Source organism: Diadema antillarum, unplaced genomic scaffold (assembly GCF_040938485.1).
Source record: "Diadema antillarum isolate AM-2024a unplaced genomic scaffold, OU_Dant_1.0 seq00001941_RagTag, whole genome shotgun sequence".
Taxonomy (NCBI): domain Eukaryota; kingdom Metazoa; phylum Echinodermata; class Echinoidea; order Diadematoida; family Diadematidae; genus Diadema; species Diadema antillarum.
In genome coordinates, this window is record NW_027272601.1 from 109,661 (window position 1) to 124,961 (window position 15,301).

General features: G+C 39.5%; 1 protein-coding gene across 1 annotated transcript in view; it reads left to right on the forward strand.

Annotated features, from left to right (window-relative positions):
* The window catches only part of LOC139713276 (multidrug resistance-associated protein 1-like), a 58,481-nt gene extending 43,746 nt beyond the window's left edge, over window positions 1-14,735 (forward strand). Inside the window, exons 23-30 of the mRNA XM_071625020.1 lie at window positions 5,113-5,312; window positions 5,814-5,940; window positions 7,643-7,744; window positions 8,593-8,739; window positions 9,874-10,032; window positions 11,412-11,578; window positions 12,614-12,808; window positions 13,434-14,735. Coding sequence (XP_071481121.1) covers window positions 5,113-5,312; window positions 5,814-5,940; window positions 7,643-7,744; window positions 8,593-8,739; window positions 9,874-10,032; window positions 11,412-11,578; window positions 12,614-12,808; window positions 13,434-13,545 — 1,209 coding nt within the window. The 3' untranslated portion in view covers window positions 13,546-14,735. The remainder of the gene's footprint in view (window positions 1-5,112; window positions 5,313-5,813; window positions 5,941-7,642; window positions 7,745-8,592; window positions 8,740-9,873; window positions 10,033-11,411; window positions 11,579-12,613; window positions 12,809-13,433) is intronic.
* The last annotated feature ends 566 nt before the right edge of the window (window positions 14,736-15,301 follow it).

Below are 15,301 nucleotides of genomic sequence, written 5' to 3' on the forward strand. Positions count from 1 at the left end.
TGTGATATAAACTGGCATAGGATTACTTGGGAAAAGAGGATTTTTTTTTCCCTATTTGTAGAAATGTGCAGTTAGCTCAAGATGGCATTCTGTCCCTTAAGTGTCACATTTGATGTCCATTTTTTTTTCTTTGCTGATCTTTTCTAGCGTCTTGACTATGAAGGAGGTATTAAGGAGTGTTAAGTGTAACACAGTGGTTTTTGTTGTTGTTTTTTCTTTTTTTAAGTGCCTTTATGTAATTATACATGGTACGTAGATGGGTTTTCTTGGGTTATTATTTCCTTTCATCTTTTGGTACACTATTCAGGTTACTATCTTCCCCTACTAAGAGCAATTGATCTCTAATAAGTAACAGTTTTTATTTTTCATACCACTTTTCATTCCCTCTTCTCTCCAGCCGTCAAACCGAGATGTTTTGCATTTATTGACCGGTGTGTGTGACTTGCCAGTAATTTCCTATTTATTAATAGTGAAGTTATAACTTTTTTTCTTGATTCGTCTATTGCAAAGATGTATTCATTCATTATTCTTTTTTTCCAAAGATGTATTTCCTTCAACTCAGCAGCATTCATCAGCTCAATGTCAACATCATACCAGCTTTTCCTCCTTCGCCATTCCTGTCAAAATTCCATATAAATCCAATTCAAGAGAAATATTTATGTATGTATATTCAAAAACAGCAACATTGCATTGCCTCATCAATTATGCAAATTAACCAGCCTTTTCGCAGGAATACCACGTCTGCAGCTCATCCATGTCATGTGCAATGTTTAGTTTAGTTGTATATGTGTCTCATCAAAATGATGGTTTCTGATCTTCTCATCGACATGGCTTCGTTGCAAGCCACATTGTACCTGAGCCTTTCTGCAAGCATTTTAACCCATTGGCAACTTGTCCCGAGTATACTTGGGCAGGTCTCTATGGAAAATGTGTGTTATAAGTTAATCAGCTTGTCCCTAACGGGTTAAGATACCAGAGTTGCCATTGCTGTCCCCTTCTTCCCACCAGCCCCCCCCCCCTTCTCTCCCTCTCTTTCTCTTTTTATACCCCCGCCAAACGAAGTTTGAAGGGGGTATATAGGAATCAGCGGACGGGCGGTCGGTCGGGCGGTCGGGCGGTCAGTCGGGCGGTCGGTCGGGCGGTCGGTCCGTTGCAAATCTTGCGTCGCGAACTACTTCCTCAGTTTTCAACCGATTCCCATAAAACTTGGCACAGATGTGTGCCTTGGGTTGTAGATGTGCAAGACGTATTTTTTGACGGTACCCAAAAGTACGTTGCCATGGTAACGGCATATTATGGGCAAAAATGGGTACAAATCTTGCGTCGCGAACTCCTCCCACAGTTTTTGATCAATTTTTATGAAATTAGGTACAGATGTTCATCTGAATATGTTAATGTGCAAGACACATATTTCCGCAGTGGCAAAAAGTGCGTTGCCATGGTAACGGCATGTTATTGGTAAAATATAGGGCAAAATGCTTCATGGCAAAACTGCTTCATCAGTGTTCTTCCAATTCTCATGGAATTCATATTGAATGTTTGTCTTAGGATATAGGTCAGCATGACACATTTCTTGACAGTGACAAAAAGTATGTTGCCATGGTAACAGCTCACATATTATGAGCCAAAATGATGGAAAATTTTGTGTTGCAAACTACTTCCTCAGTTTTTGCCCAATTTCCATGAAACTTAGTACAGATGTGTGCCTTTGGTTGTAGATGTGCAAGACGCATTTTTTGACAGTACCCGAAAGTACGTTGCCATGGTAACAGCATATTAATGGCAGAAGATCAAGGAAAGATCTTACGGATTTAACTACTTCCTCAGTTTTGTGACCAAAGCTTATGAAATGTGGCACACACCTTGATCTTGGTGGGAAGATGTGGAAGACATATTTTTCGGACGTGTCGGAAGCTGCGTTGCCATGGTAACGGCATATAAATGGCAGAAGATCAGGGAAAGATATTGCGGATTGAACTACTTCCTCTGTATTCGACTGAAGCTCATGAAATGTGGCACACACATTGGTCTTGGTGGGAAGATGTGCAAGACATATTTTTTGGACATGTCGGAAGCTGCGTTGCCATGGTAACGGCATATTAATGGTGGAAGATCAAGGAAAGATCTTGTGGATTGAACTACTTGCTCAGTTTTTGACAAAAGCTTATGAAATGTGGCACACACAATAGTCTTGGTGGGTAGATGTGCAAGACATATTTTTCGGACGTGTCGGAAGCTGCGTTGCCATGGTAACGGCATTTAAATGGCAGAAGATCAAGGAAAGATCATTCCTTGGGTAAGACTGTCGTCACGGGGCGGGGGTATTAATCACCTTAAGTGATATTTCTAGTTTTCCTCTATTTCGTTCTTCCCACTCTCTTTCCCCCCTTTCTTTCTTCATTACTTTCCATTTGCTCTCTTTCTTTTACTTTTTTTTTCACTATCTCTGTCTCCCTCAGCATATAGCATATCTGTTTATTTTTATTCTTAGCCCATCCGAAAACTACTAGTAGTCCTGAGTAGACTTGGGCAAGTGTCTATGGGAAACGCGTGTGGTAGCAAAATCAGCTCGTCCTCAAGGGGGTAAAGGTTAGGCAAGCGGTGTAGAGTGAAAGACAGAGCAGTGGACTTCAGCTTGACCACTACTTCAGCTTGACAGCTACACGTAGATTTACGTTCCCCACGTGGTTGCGGAAAGGAGGGAGGGGGGTGATTGGAGAAAAAGAAATTTTGTTTTACTGGTGGATTACTCTCGGGGTTGATTTGCTGCTTTAAAACAAATTTGCATGACATCTGTGAGACGTGCTCCTGAGCTTAGCAGACGACTGCAGAATATCTTCCGCTGGAAAACATTGTCTTTTCTTTCAATTTTCATCTCCGTGGTCAAAGGGCAAAATAGCTCAAGAGCAAGTATATCTCTGTGTGGTGCTATCAACAAAGTGATGTGTACAGACCAGTCCTACAGGAGAGGAGCCAGACCAAAACTGATCTCTGTGTCGAAGGCGGAACATACCCTTCTAGTCAGCTGCTGGCGTATCTTTTATGTCATGTACTCCATGGATTGTGCCGGGCTGCCATTGCATTTTACAACATACTCTGTACAAAGTATAAATTTTGTTTCACGATGCTGTATGTCTTCCTTGAATCTGGATTGTATCATTTTCATATATATTGAACTGTCAGAGAGAATCTTGTTTGCCATAAGCTTCCCACTTTTCCACCGATGATAATTTTTTAAAATCAAATATTCCATGTTCGCAAATGACACATGCTTTACATTTTATGCAATATCACTCATTACCATTTCCAAAAGTCTAGTTTTGCCTAGATTCACAATGCTGAAGTCCATTCATTCAAAGATGCTAACATGTTTATCATTACATTATGTATCTGGAATGAAATATGTCCAAGCGTCATGACCCTGTCCGATAAAATGCTTTATCAGATGTACATACCTGCTTTGCTGGGACTTTAATATTACAGCAGTCTGCCAAGTATGCTTCATTGTTAAAGCAGTTTTATTAGGCTCTCTTAAATTTTTTTTTTTTTACCGCCATACATGCCAACATTATATCTCCCATATACACTACCATATTATCACAGTTGCATTCAAAATGACTATTCTTTACTCGTGATTCATCTGCTGGTGTACCATCCATCACTGCTTAGAAAAAAACATAATAGTATGCCGCACATAATTTCATCACAGGAATTAAAATATTTATGTGAAACAGTACAGTAATACCAGCACCACATGTCACACACAATATCCTGCATAGTCTGCATTATATTTTGCAGTGTTTTTGTTCAACCCCAAGTTTTTTTAGTTAACCGATGATCTAAAAATCATATACTCGCAAAAGAAAATATTTCCCCCTGTAACACAACTTGCTGTCATGTACACCCAAAGCAATGCATGGCTCCAGGGCTATCTTGTCTTCTCATCACCTCCTTTTATGTGGAGGAAAGTTATGTCTTTATCCTTGTTCATATTTTACTGTTTATGTTATATCTCTACAGTATTCCTAATTCTCATACATGTACTAGTATGCCTGCACTAATGCTTCCAACTTGATTCTTCTTCTGGTTGTACTTTTGCTTTTTCTGTTCCTCACGTTTGATTTTGTAATGGTACGGTGCAGTGCCGTTCACACTAATCAATGGCAGTGAAGCAGTAAACCAGATGCTCTAAATGAAACTGCGAGATAGTTTTAAGTGAATGCTGCCCCATTAACTGAGTTTGTATGACATTTTGCTTCCCGAAGATAATGTTATGAACAGCATTTCCATTTAGTTATCCTGTTCAGACTGTTCAGAATTTGTGACTATTATGGATGTGCTCCAGTAGTAGGTCCTTGCTAAAAACTCACCAGGACACCACTAAAAGAAAATCCTCAAGTCAGTGAGCTGTTTGAAGTTGCATCAGTATTTGTCCTGTACATTATGCTGGTATACTGTTTCACTGCTGGGTTGGCCATAATTTTATGTGATTCCATGTTTGTGCCTGTGCTGCATGTCTACTTCTGCTACACGTAGATGCGATACTTTGTGTTTGCTTTGCCTCCATTTCTCCTAAACGTGACTGTAAACAGAGAAAATTTCTCAATCAATTTAATTGCACCATTTGTCAAAAGCATGACATAGCAATATTTCAAGATGTACCATTATCTGCTTGTGTCTCATAATGTTGTCAGTCATCTCAAATAAAACATTGCCTTTGATATTATGGAATAGAGTGAAGACATTTTGCATTGTGACCATTGCAATCAAATTCTAGCACAGACTGTCATTCTGCGATTAAAATTTGTGAGAATTTTAAAGGTAGGAAAATCTGTGTTGTCATTATCTTCAAAATTGATGGGCCTAGTTTTCTCACGTGAAACTTTGCCGTATTTCCATTAATGACATATACTAAAATCAGACATGCAAATCCCTTTGCCCTTGCTACAAGTTTTGAGTCATTCTATGGTTCCTGATCACATTCATTTCTCCACCTCCTTCTTAATCAGCACATAGAGACATTTTGGTATGATAAGCACTTTATAAATATTTTGAATTACTATTATTATTATTCTTCTCATCACCGTTAATGTCCTCCTCCTGTCTCGCCAGCGATTCTACATCTGCACGTCGCGGCAGCTGAAGCGACTGGAGTCCATTTCGCGGTCGCCGATCTACTCCCACTTCTCGGAGACAATCGTGGGCACGAGCACCATCAGGGCCTACAAGCAGCAGGGCGAGTTCATCCACCAGAACGAGCAGCTAATCGACGACAACCAGATCACCTACTACCCAAACATGGCCTCCAACAGGTCAGAGTTCACTCAGAGCTTTACCTTATCATCTATATTAGCATTTACAGGGCAGTTCAATTGAGATAGATTTAAAAAACAAAAAATGAAATGAAAACAGAGTTTTTGCAAGATGCCTACCAAGGTGAAACTATATAGGCTATTGCTAGTTACAGTGTGTGAACAATAACATTCCAGTTGTTGACTTATTGTAGGTATCTGCCTTTCAAAGATACATGTAAAGATGCAGCTTTGCACAGCAAGATATGATTGTATCATGACACCATTGTTCAAGAGATACATGTTTGATTTTTAGGATGCTCCCATGACACACAACAAGAATGTATATAAAATAAACTTCTTTCACATTGTTTCCATGTTTCATTCACCTCACGTGGAAGATATGCTGTTATCTTTGGCTCATTCAAATCACTTCTGATCACAGTTTGTGACAGAAAATGCTTCCAAGTCAGGTGAAATCAGAGAGAAACTGTATTTTCTTTCATGTCTTCTCCATTTCAGATGGCTTGCACTAAGACTAGAGTTTGTGGGAAACTTCATTGTCTTTTTCTCGGCTCTCTTTGCTGTGATTGGTCGAAATGAGCTGTCGTCTGGCATTGTGGGTCTGTCAATCAGCTATGCTCTTCAGGTATGCTACTTTTCCACCGAAAGAAAGTGCTAAATGGTGTATTGACCTTATTTATCATAGAATTATATCTTGGATATAGATGAGAGTGATATTACCGAGGAATTCAGCTTTCGTAAAACTGTTGGCTTCACATTTTGACGATGAGGAGTATGTTGGATTTATATACAGAGGAGTCCATCTTTGCTAAACTATTGACTTCATATTGTGATAATGAGGTTAACCTTTATTCCAACCAATAGCAGTCACATGTATTTGTTTATGTTTTAGATGTTGGCACCACCAAAGCACATTTATCACTGTGCTTTGATATTTCTTTTTTCATGCTAATGCAATGCTGCACACTGGCACTGGTCCGACAGTCCGGGTCCAGTAAAAATCACTATCAGACCAGTAACTTTTTCAGGAATGGAGCAGTAAAAAATAGACAAACTGGGTACCTACTGGTCTGACAGACAAGTCGGACCGGTAGAAAAAATGAGTTAGTGTGCAGCGCTGGCTAATGTGTGCAGTTTGTCAGCCAAGTATTTAGTATTCGTAATCATTTACTTCGCAATGATACGGCATTCATATTTGCCTTTTCCCAACAACGTGACTAAGAGAGACTTTTGGAGGCTGTTAAGGGTACTAGCACTCTGTACATTTGTCATCGTTTGCCAAGGTTTGGCTTACTCTGGCTGTATCCCCCCCCCCCCCCCCTCCCCTTTTGATGAAAAAAACAACAACATGTAAATGTATTCTCTTTCATCTGGACTTGTTTACATTTATGAGCATATTTCTGTAATAAATGAGTAATTTGTGTTGGGAACATCACAAAAGAGCTTCTGTAAGACTTCAAGACCTGCTGAGTTGTTCAGTTAGTGGCCTGTATATAAATGCTGGAAGGAATATATTCTCTGTTAACCCTAACCAGGCCGGGCTTTTTTGGGTGTTCTGTGGCCGGGGAGGGGTTGATTCAACCCCCCCCCCCCCCCCCCCCCCCCCCCCCCCGAGATCTCGGCCGTCGATCGCGCAATCGCCATGAAATTTGGCACATGCATTACCTGTGGCGTATTCTACCAAGCTATACAAAAAGAGATGGAAATTTTCGTCATAATGATTAATTATGCTAATATATGCATAAAATCATACATTTTGCTCTAAATCAGAAATTAAAGCTCCTAGAATCCCAATTTTTGGTGAGAACATTCTTTGTAGCATTCCTAACAATGTACATGAAAAAAAATTGGTATCAAAATCAATTTCTTAAGTATTTTATTGTTTTTTTAATTTCTTATGTATTTCTTTGTTTTTTTGACCTTTTGTTTCATCATTTTTTTTCCGCAAAATTTATGACAGGACCTATTTCAAGCATAATTATGCTAAAATCAATTAGTTTCAGCATATGAAAGTGAAAATAATATCTTTATGAATAAGAAGAGAAAACTCCATTTGCATAGACTTTATACACAAAATCACGTTTTTGAGCCATTTTCGGTCTGACAGGCATATATAAAACATCATGCAGCGTCGTAACGGTATGCGCGATTTTCGCAAAAATGGTGTCAAAAGATGTGCGAGACTTGAAAGTAAAAAGTCAGCGAACGGCGCAGTCAAAAAATTTCATGCGGCGGAGTAGTCGCGAAAAATGTTGAGGGGGGGTTGATTTTAGGGTTAAGGGCTAGTATACTGAAGCATAAAGGCCATTTTTCTGCTGACCTCTCAGATCACTCAGACCCTGAACTGGATGGTGCGGATGACCAGTGAGCTGGAGACCAACATTGTGGCCGTTGAGAGGGTCAAGGAGTATGCAGAGACACCCACGGAGGTATGTCTTGATCAGTCAGCTCTGACCAGGTGACCAGTTCTCTCAGATGGCAGACAGCACTCTATATCTAGGCCCACTTCTGAAACTTTGCTCCGGTTGAAACTGTTGTCATTTGGTTGTTTTTTGTTTCCTTCTATCTTTTCTTCTCTTTCCTCAGCCTTTTCCTCCTTCTTTTTCCTTTTCTCCTCTTCTTCACATTATTATGATTTTGCTGATTAATCGTTAATGCAGTTCACCTAAATATTATCGCCTGTTGCTGATATTCACCTTTGCAAAGACAAGTTTGTTGTAAAGATGCCTATTTAATGTTAGAAGTGAAGCCATTCGCCATACAATTCAGTTCCGCAAGGAAAATATTCCAAATATTGGAAGCAGCAATATGAAGTCTCTTGGCAAGAATTATTACATTTACTTTCTGAATGATCAGGTTCACTGTATCAACTAAAAACACACATTTTGGTGCAGCAGAGATTAGATTTAAAAAGTCAGAAATATGCAAAGGTGTCTATTTGTGGTGAACTTTGGGACAACATTTTTGAGTTCATATTGCACCCATAGTATACCTGGCTCTGCCATTGGTGGAGAGGGTGTTGATAAATGTTCATTGTAGTGAGTACCTTCTTGAGGGACAACAACGCTTTGTAGCTATAAAGAGTAATGAAGTGATGTTACAGTCTTTTATATAGCTTAGGTTGGAACAAGGTGCATGCATAAACATTTGGAGATAGATGAGGTTGTTAAGAACCAGTTTCCATGGTAATGAATTGCACTGACATCACACTTTGGTACTCTGTTGTTTGATGAGGTGAAGGGAGTGATGACTGGCCGATTCTTGCTCTCTTGCATAGGCTGCTGCCATCGTGCCAGATAATCGTCCTGCTCCAAGCTGGCCACAAGAGGGCGGTGTGAAGTTCATCAACTACAGCACTAGGTACCGTGAGGGACTGGACCTGGTTATCAAGGGCATTGACCTGACCATCAAGTCTGGCGAAAAGGTGAATCTCGTTCCTGTGTTGTTGCTGCTGTTGTTGTTCCTGCTGCTGCTGCTGCTGCTGTTGTTGTTGTTGTTGTTGTTCTAATTCTTGTTCTTGTTCTTGTTGTTCTTGTTTTTGTTTTTTTAGTTTTTGTTCTTGTTCTTGTTCTTGTTCTTATTCTTGTCCTTGTTCTTGTTCTTGTTCTTGTTCTTGTTCTTGTTCTTGTTCTTGTTCTTGTTCTTGTTCTTGTTCTTGTTCTTGTTCTTGTTCTTGTTCTTGTTCTTTTCAATGATGGATTTTTGCATGTGATATATTTTTTTAGATATAATGATGATGATGATGGAGGTGGTGATGATGATGACGACGATGATGATGGGTATCGTGATGATGATTGTAATTGTGATAATTGTGATTACAACAATGATAATGATGATGGTAATGATGATGACGGTGATGATGATAGTTGTAGTAATGACTTTCCTTGTCACTTTTTCATTAGTGAATGCATCATACAGCATCTCTGCGTGATAATATGCGACTGTGCACACTGCTGAAGCGATGATAGTGCTTGGGCTTCTGTATTTGGTATATGGTTTTCATTATCATGTGCAATTCTTTCACACTCTTGATAATTTTTTTCATTCACGAGATAAAGTTTTTACTGTGTTACTTCAATGAAAATTCAGATTGCAAATGTGAGAGACATTTTCACTGTTAGCCATTGTGTGAGACTGACTTGACTTCATCGCTTGGCCCGCTTTCTTAAGCTTTGGGCACCCAGGCACTTTCAACCGTAACTTGCTGTGCATTTTCATCAGCATTCAGTCAATTTCTCCAAACTCGACCCAGTTGGAGATAGGCCTAGGCCAGCCCACTCAAGTGTAGCAATGTACCCGAGTCCAAGAGGAAGGCCATGGTGGCACAACGGGGACTGAGAGGATTTGGTGATATCCAGTCATTGGCAATTAGTTTCCTGACATCTCAGCCAGTCAATGAAAAAAAAAAAATTCCAGCATTTGTGCAAGTGACAAATAGAGTGGAATAAGGGTCAAATTGTCCAATTACTAGAATCTTGTCCGCTATTTGATGAGAAACTTTGTTGCATGCATTTCTGCCCCACCAAAACAACTGACCCGCCCCCTCTTTGATCACTAGGTGGGTATTGTGGGAAGGACTGGTGCAGGCAAATCCTCCCTCACCCTCGCCCTCTTCCGCATCATCGAGCCCGCCGGAGGACAGATCGAGATCGACGGCGTCGACATCGCCAAGATCGGACTGCGAGACCTGAGGTCGCGCATTACCATCATACCACAGGTGAGATTGATTTCTGCAGGAGGGTGGAATTGCTTTGGGAGGGAGATGAAGTTCATTGGTTCACAGTGTTGGTGCCATAAAGGGATCGTATAGTTTTGGTTGAGACCTAATTTCAGGTTTCTAACATCTTTTGGTAATATAATGATAAATCTCTTAAGAAATATGAAAGAGCATGTAATTCCATGAGGAATTCAAAGTTCATTTGATGAAAATTGGTTTTGAAATGGCTGAGATATCCAAAACAGAGCGATTCTAATAAAATGCGGGACCAACCTTTTATTACGATCACTTTGTTTTACTTTGCTTTTGGATGTTTCAGTCATTCCAAACCTGATTTTCATCAAATAAACTTTGAATTCCTCTCAAAATGGTATGGGCGGTACTATTTCCTCAGTGTTTTCTTGGTATCTCGCAAAAAGTTAAAAACCCAATTCTCATCTCCACCAATACTGTACCATCCCTTTAGAGATAATATAAAGTTTTGGTACCTCAAAAGTTTCCCTGAGTTTCCTTGTCTTAGTTTGTGTTTCAGGTTAAAGTACCTTTCATATAACTAACATTGTGAGACTTACTCGCCCCAAAGTGCTCTCATGTCTTAATAATCATGCAATAATGGTTTTGTACAATACGTGTATATTCATTGTCGCAGTACCGCGTCGAGTCAAACTAACGGCTCGTTCGCATTTTTCAGAGCCAGCTGTGCTCTGGTACGAAACCATTATTACATGATTACTAAGACATGAGAGCACTTTGGGGCGAGTAAGTCTCACAGTGTTAGTTATATGAAAGGTACTTTAACCTGAAACACAAACTAAGACAAGGAAACTCAGGGAAACTTTTGAGGCACCAAAGCGTTATATTATCTTTAAATACCCAGACATTGGGACCTCTTTCTTAGTTCTTACATAACTCTTGTTTGATAGTTTGAAGATTGCAAAGATTGCTGATATTTTTCATTTACATTCTCAAGCAGGGGAAAAAATTGTATTTTCTGTCATGTGATTTTAAGGGTAGGACTAGAATCCTTTAATAGCTTTTGCCAAGTGTTAATCATGTGTGCTTCTTAATCAGACAAAGTAAGCTATTAAAGCCATACCATGCACATTGAGCATGCATAGTGGAATAGATACAATGCCAAAACGTGTGATGTTCTTGTCATAAAAATCACAGCTCGAAAAAAGCAAAACTGGAAGATGATTACAGTAGTTACTAGTAGATGCATGACGTAGCAGTGGATGTTACTGCACAAGGTGAATAGTACATTTTCTCTGCCACGAGAATGCTGGAAATTACTTGCTGCTGGAAAAGGGTAATCTCTTTTGTTTCAAGAACTGACACACTCTCAAAGAAGGCGTTGCTACATGTTTTCCTCTTGATAGGATCCCGTTCTGTTCGCTGGTTCCCTGCGCATGAACCTGGACCCCTTCGAGAGCTACACGGACGACGACATCTGGCTGGCCCTGAAACTCTCTCACCTGCACGCCTTTATCTCGGGTCTACCAGAAGGGCTCCAGCACGAGTGCACGGAGGGAGGGGAGAACCTCAGGTGAGGCATGACCTACCAGGCAATAATAACCTCATCATTCTGTCTTCCTGATGCAAGATGTTATATAGATGGTGGTTGTCATAGCAACAGTTATGACTGTGATGGTGATAAAGAGGATGCTACTGAAGAGAGTAATGGTAGTGATGATAGTTAAGATAGCTGCTTCTTTAAGGCTACAGCAAAAGAAGTAAATGTGATGGTACTGATGATAGAGATTCCTCATCATCCTGTCTTACTGATGCAAGATGTTGTAGATGGTGGTTGTCATAGCAATAGTTATGATGGTGATGATGATAAAGAGGATGCTAGTGAAGAGAGTAATGGTAGTGATGATAGTGTAGATAGCTGCTTCTTTATGGCTACATCAAAAGAAGTAAATATGATGGTACTGATGATAGAGATTCCTCATCCTTTCTTACTGATGCAAGATGTTATATAGATGGTGGTTGTCATAGCAACAGTTATGATTGTGATGGTTATGAAGAAGATGCTACTGAAGAGGGTAATGGTATTGATGATAGTTTTGGTAACTGTTTCTTTATGGCTATGGCAAAAGAGGTAATGGTGGTTATGGTAAATTTGATGCTAATGCTGCCATCCAAAATAATGATGTTTGTGGTCATAATGATGGTGATGTCGATCATGATAAATGAAAGTAATGAGGAGTAGGAGTTCAGAAAGAAGAATGAAGCACCCGTCCCAAATAACAGTAAACAAAAAATGTTAATTCATTCTTAATTGTATTCTTTTTTGTCAATGATTTCACTTCAAGTGAGCGAGACATATCCAACCTCTGTGTTTCAGATCAGTACATCTGAGGAATTTATTACCTACACGTTCTTACAAGCTGCACACCAATGATTGAACATTGACAGTGTTCTTCTACAAGTGTTTTATTTCATCATAATTGCTTCATTCTGTGAAGCAGAAAGGATGCAAAAACTTAAATATTTCAACCTAAATCCTGCTCTTTCATATTAGAATTATGTCCTGAAGTTTGATTTTTTTTTCTTTTTTCATTGCGTTGGCTTTCAGTGTCGGTCAGCGTCAGCTAATCTGCCTAGCGAGGGCGCTGTTGAGGAAGAGCAAAATCCTGGTGTTGGACGAGGCCACAGCAGCTGTGGACCTGGAGACGGACGACCTAATACAGGCCACAATACGCACCGAGTTTTCAGAGTGTACTGTCATCACTATAGCACACAGACTGAACACCATCATGGATAGCACAAGGTGGGTGGGGAGGGGGATGGTGGTGTGAAGAGGGGATACCTTTCTTTTCCAAGCAAGTCTTGTCCTAGTTTATCTACACCAGTAGTAGGAAAATCTCCATTCAATCTTCAACAAATTTAGTATGGATTATGAGTGCTCCAATTTATGCCATGAATGATGGTGACTGCTACCAGTAATTGTGTGTTACTTGAAAAATAAAATCTCTGCAGATTAAACTACATCTTTGTTCCATTCTTTTGAAAAAAAGAAAGAAAGAAAGAAAGAAAGAAAGATGACACTTTGCAGAAATGAAGTGCAGATACGCCATTGTTTTCATACATGCTCCACAGAACTAAGTATTGCCAATATCACAGAAACAAAGACAGTAAACAATTTGATCATACACTGTAGATAATGAAATCCCCACAAGTAATCAAACTAAACATACACTTGTACAATCCATTTTCTTTTCACAAACTAACTTTAGTATTCTTCTGCGGTCGAGTGCTTTTGCAGAAACAAAACAATGAAATTTAGGGGTACTCAGTTGAATAGTTGATGCTGCATATACTTTTGTAAATGCAAACCTCAAAGACCTCCAGAACACCTTCAAGAAAAAAAAAAATCTTCTCACTCCTCGCCTCAGGATTCTGGTGATGGATGCGGGGCAGATTGCCGAGTTTGACACGCCATCCGAACTCCTCGCCAAGGGAGGAATCTTCTACGCCATGGCCAAGGATGCTGGCCTGGCGTCATGACAACCGCAGTGCATCTCAGCCCCAGACACACCGGAAAATGCTGCGCTTCAGTGACAGCATCTTCTAGGCCTGGCTCAAAATTGTGTGCAGATATTTGATGCTTGGTGAAAGGGTAAATGAGTTAGTGCCATGCTTAAAAGCCAAACCAGCACTCTTTGACTCTTCGTTTGACACATGTGTGTAGGATGATGCTTTGATTCCTCTCTCAGGTGGAAGTATTGCTAGTGCTTAGGTTTAATTCATCTCAAACGGAATTTACCTCAAAGAAGATATTCTGCTTACTTGTGCAAGTAAGATCAAGGCAAAATGTCAGTAATTGAATTGGCATTAAACAAGCATCAAGACAGTTAAACAGATTAGATGTCTGTGAATTGTAATGAGATCTTATGGGAATATGGGATTTTAACCTGACTTCAATGTCACTTGCATGGACTTCTTCATGTCTTGTGCATGCCAAAGTGGACAAAAACATAATTTTTCTTCAATTTGGAGTAAAACTGCAGCTTCTTTTGTCTTTAGAATGCCACTAATAATGTCTGCAAAGAAACATGAAGATACTATGGATGGATAGTTCTTAGTGTTTCATGAGTCATTGCGCAGACCTAGTAAGGAACCCCATGCAAGTGGAGTCATGGAATGTCCTATGATGTATGTGCCATTGACTAAACAACTTTATTGGAACTAGAAAATGACACGGTAACGTTCTGATATGTTTATAGCTACAACATTCAAGAACTTTTCCTCTTGGTATATTCTCCACAAAGAAACTCTTTCGACATTGGTGTCAAAGCCAGAGTTCCTGGTACAATTCTTCGTCCTCATATCCTTTCATTATGCCATGTGTGTGCTTAGTGAGAAGTTGCTGTAGCAATCTCTTATCGTTTATTGCTCATTTTTCTTTTTGATGTAAAGAGGAGCATAGTCTACATGGTAACTGCGTGGTAGACAGTGTATACAGTAAGTGTGTACAGTCATTGCAAATATGCTCCAACCCTAGTAACAGCATTGTAACTGTTCCTTTTTGGCGATGATGTATATTTCATGAGTTGTACACATATGTCCAATGTACTTTTTCCGCCTTGTTATTCTATCTTATACCATAGCTTACCACAAGTGATACAAGGTATTTTATTGGATACAGGAATGATACCAAAGAAAACATATATTACAAAAATTGGAAATGAGAAAGTACTTATAGAACTCTATGTTATTTTGTTGCAAGCTTCATCAAGCTGCTTTTGAAAGGTTTTTGTAAGGGATTCGGGAGGATCCCTTGCAGATATTAAAGGACAAGCTCATCTTCATAGACATGTGGGTTGAGTGAATGCAGCAATATTAGTAGAACACATCAGTGAAGATTTGGGGAAAATTGGACAATCCGTTCAAAAGTTATTAATTCGTGAAGTTTCTGCTCAGTCACGGCTGGATGAGAAGACTACTATAGTTTGTGATGTCATATGTGTACAACGATATAAAGAAAGAATAAAGAAAAATCAACATATTTTCGCTTTTCTCACATAACAAAAGAATACTCGTCTTGTCTCTTTCAGAAGGCAGGGGGAATAATATTGCCCTTAACATACATTAGTAACAAGTCGAAGAAATGTGCACTTTATTCAAAAAGTAAAGTTTTGTGAAATTCTCTTTTTATTTTCCTTATATTGTTGTCCGCATGTGACATCACACACTGTAGTAGTCTTCTCATCCGGCAGTGACTGCGCCGATAATTTAAAAATTCATAACTTTTGAACGGATA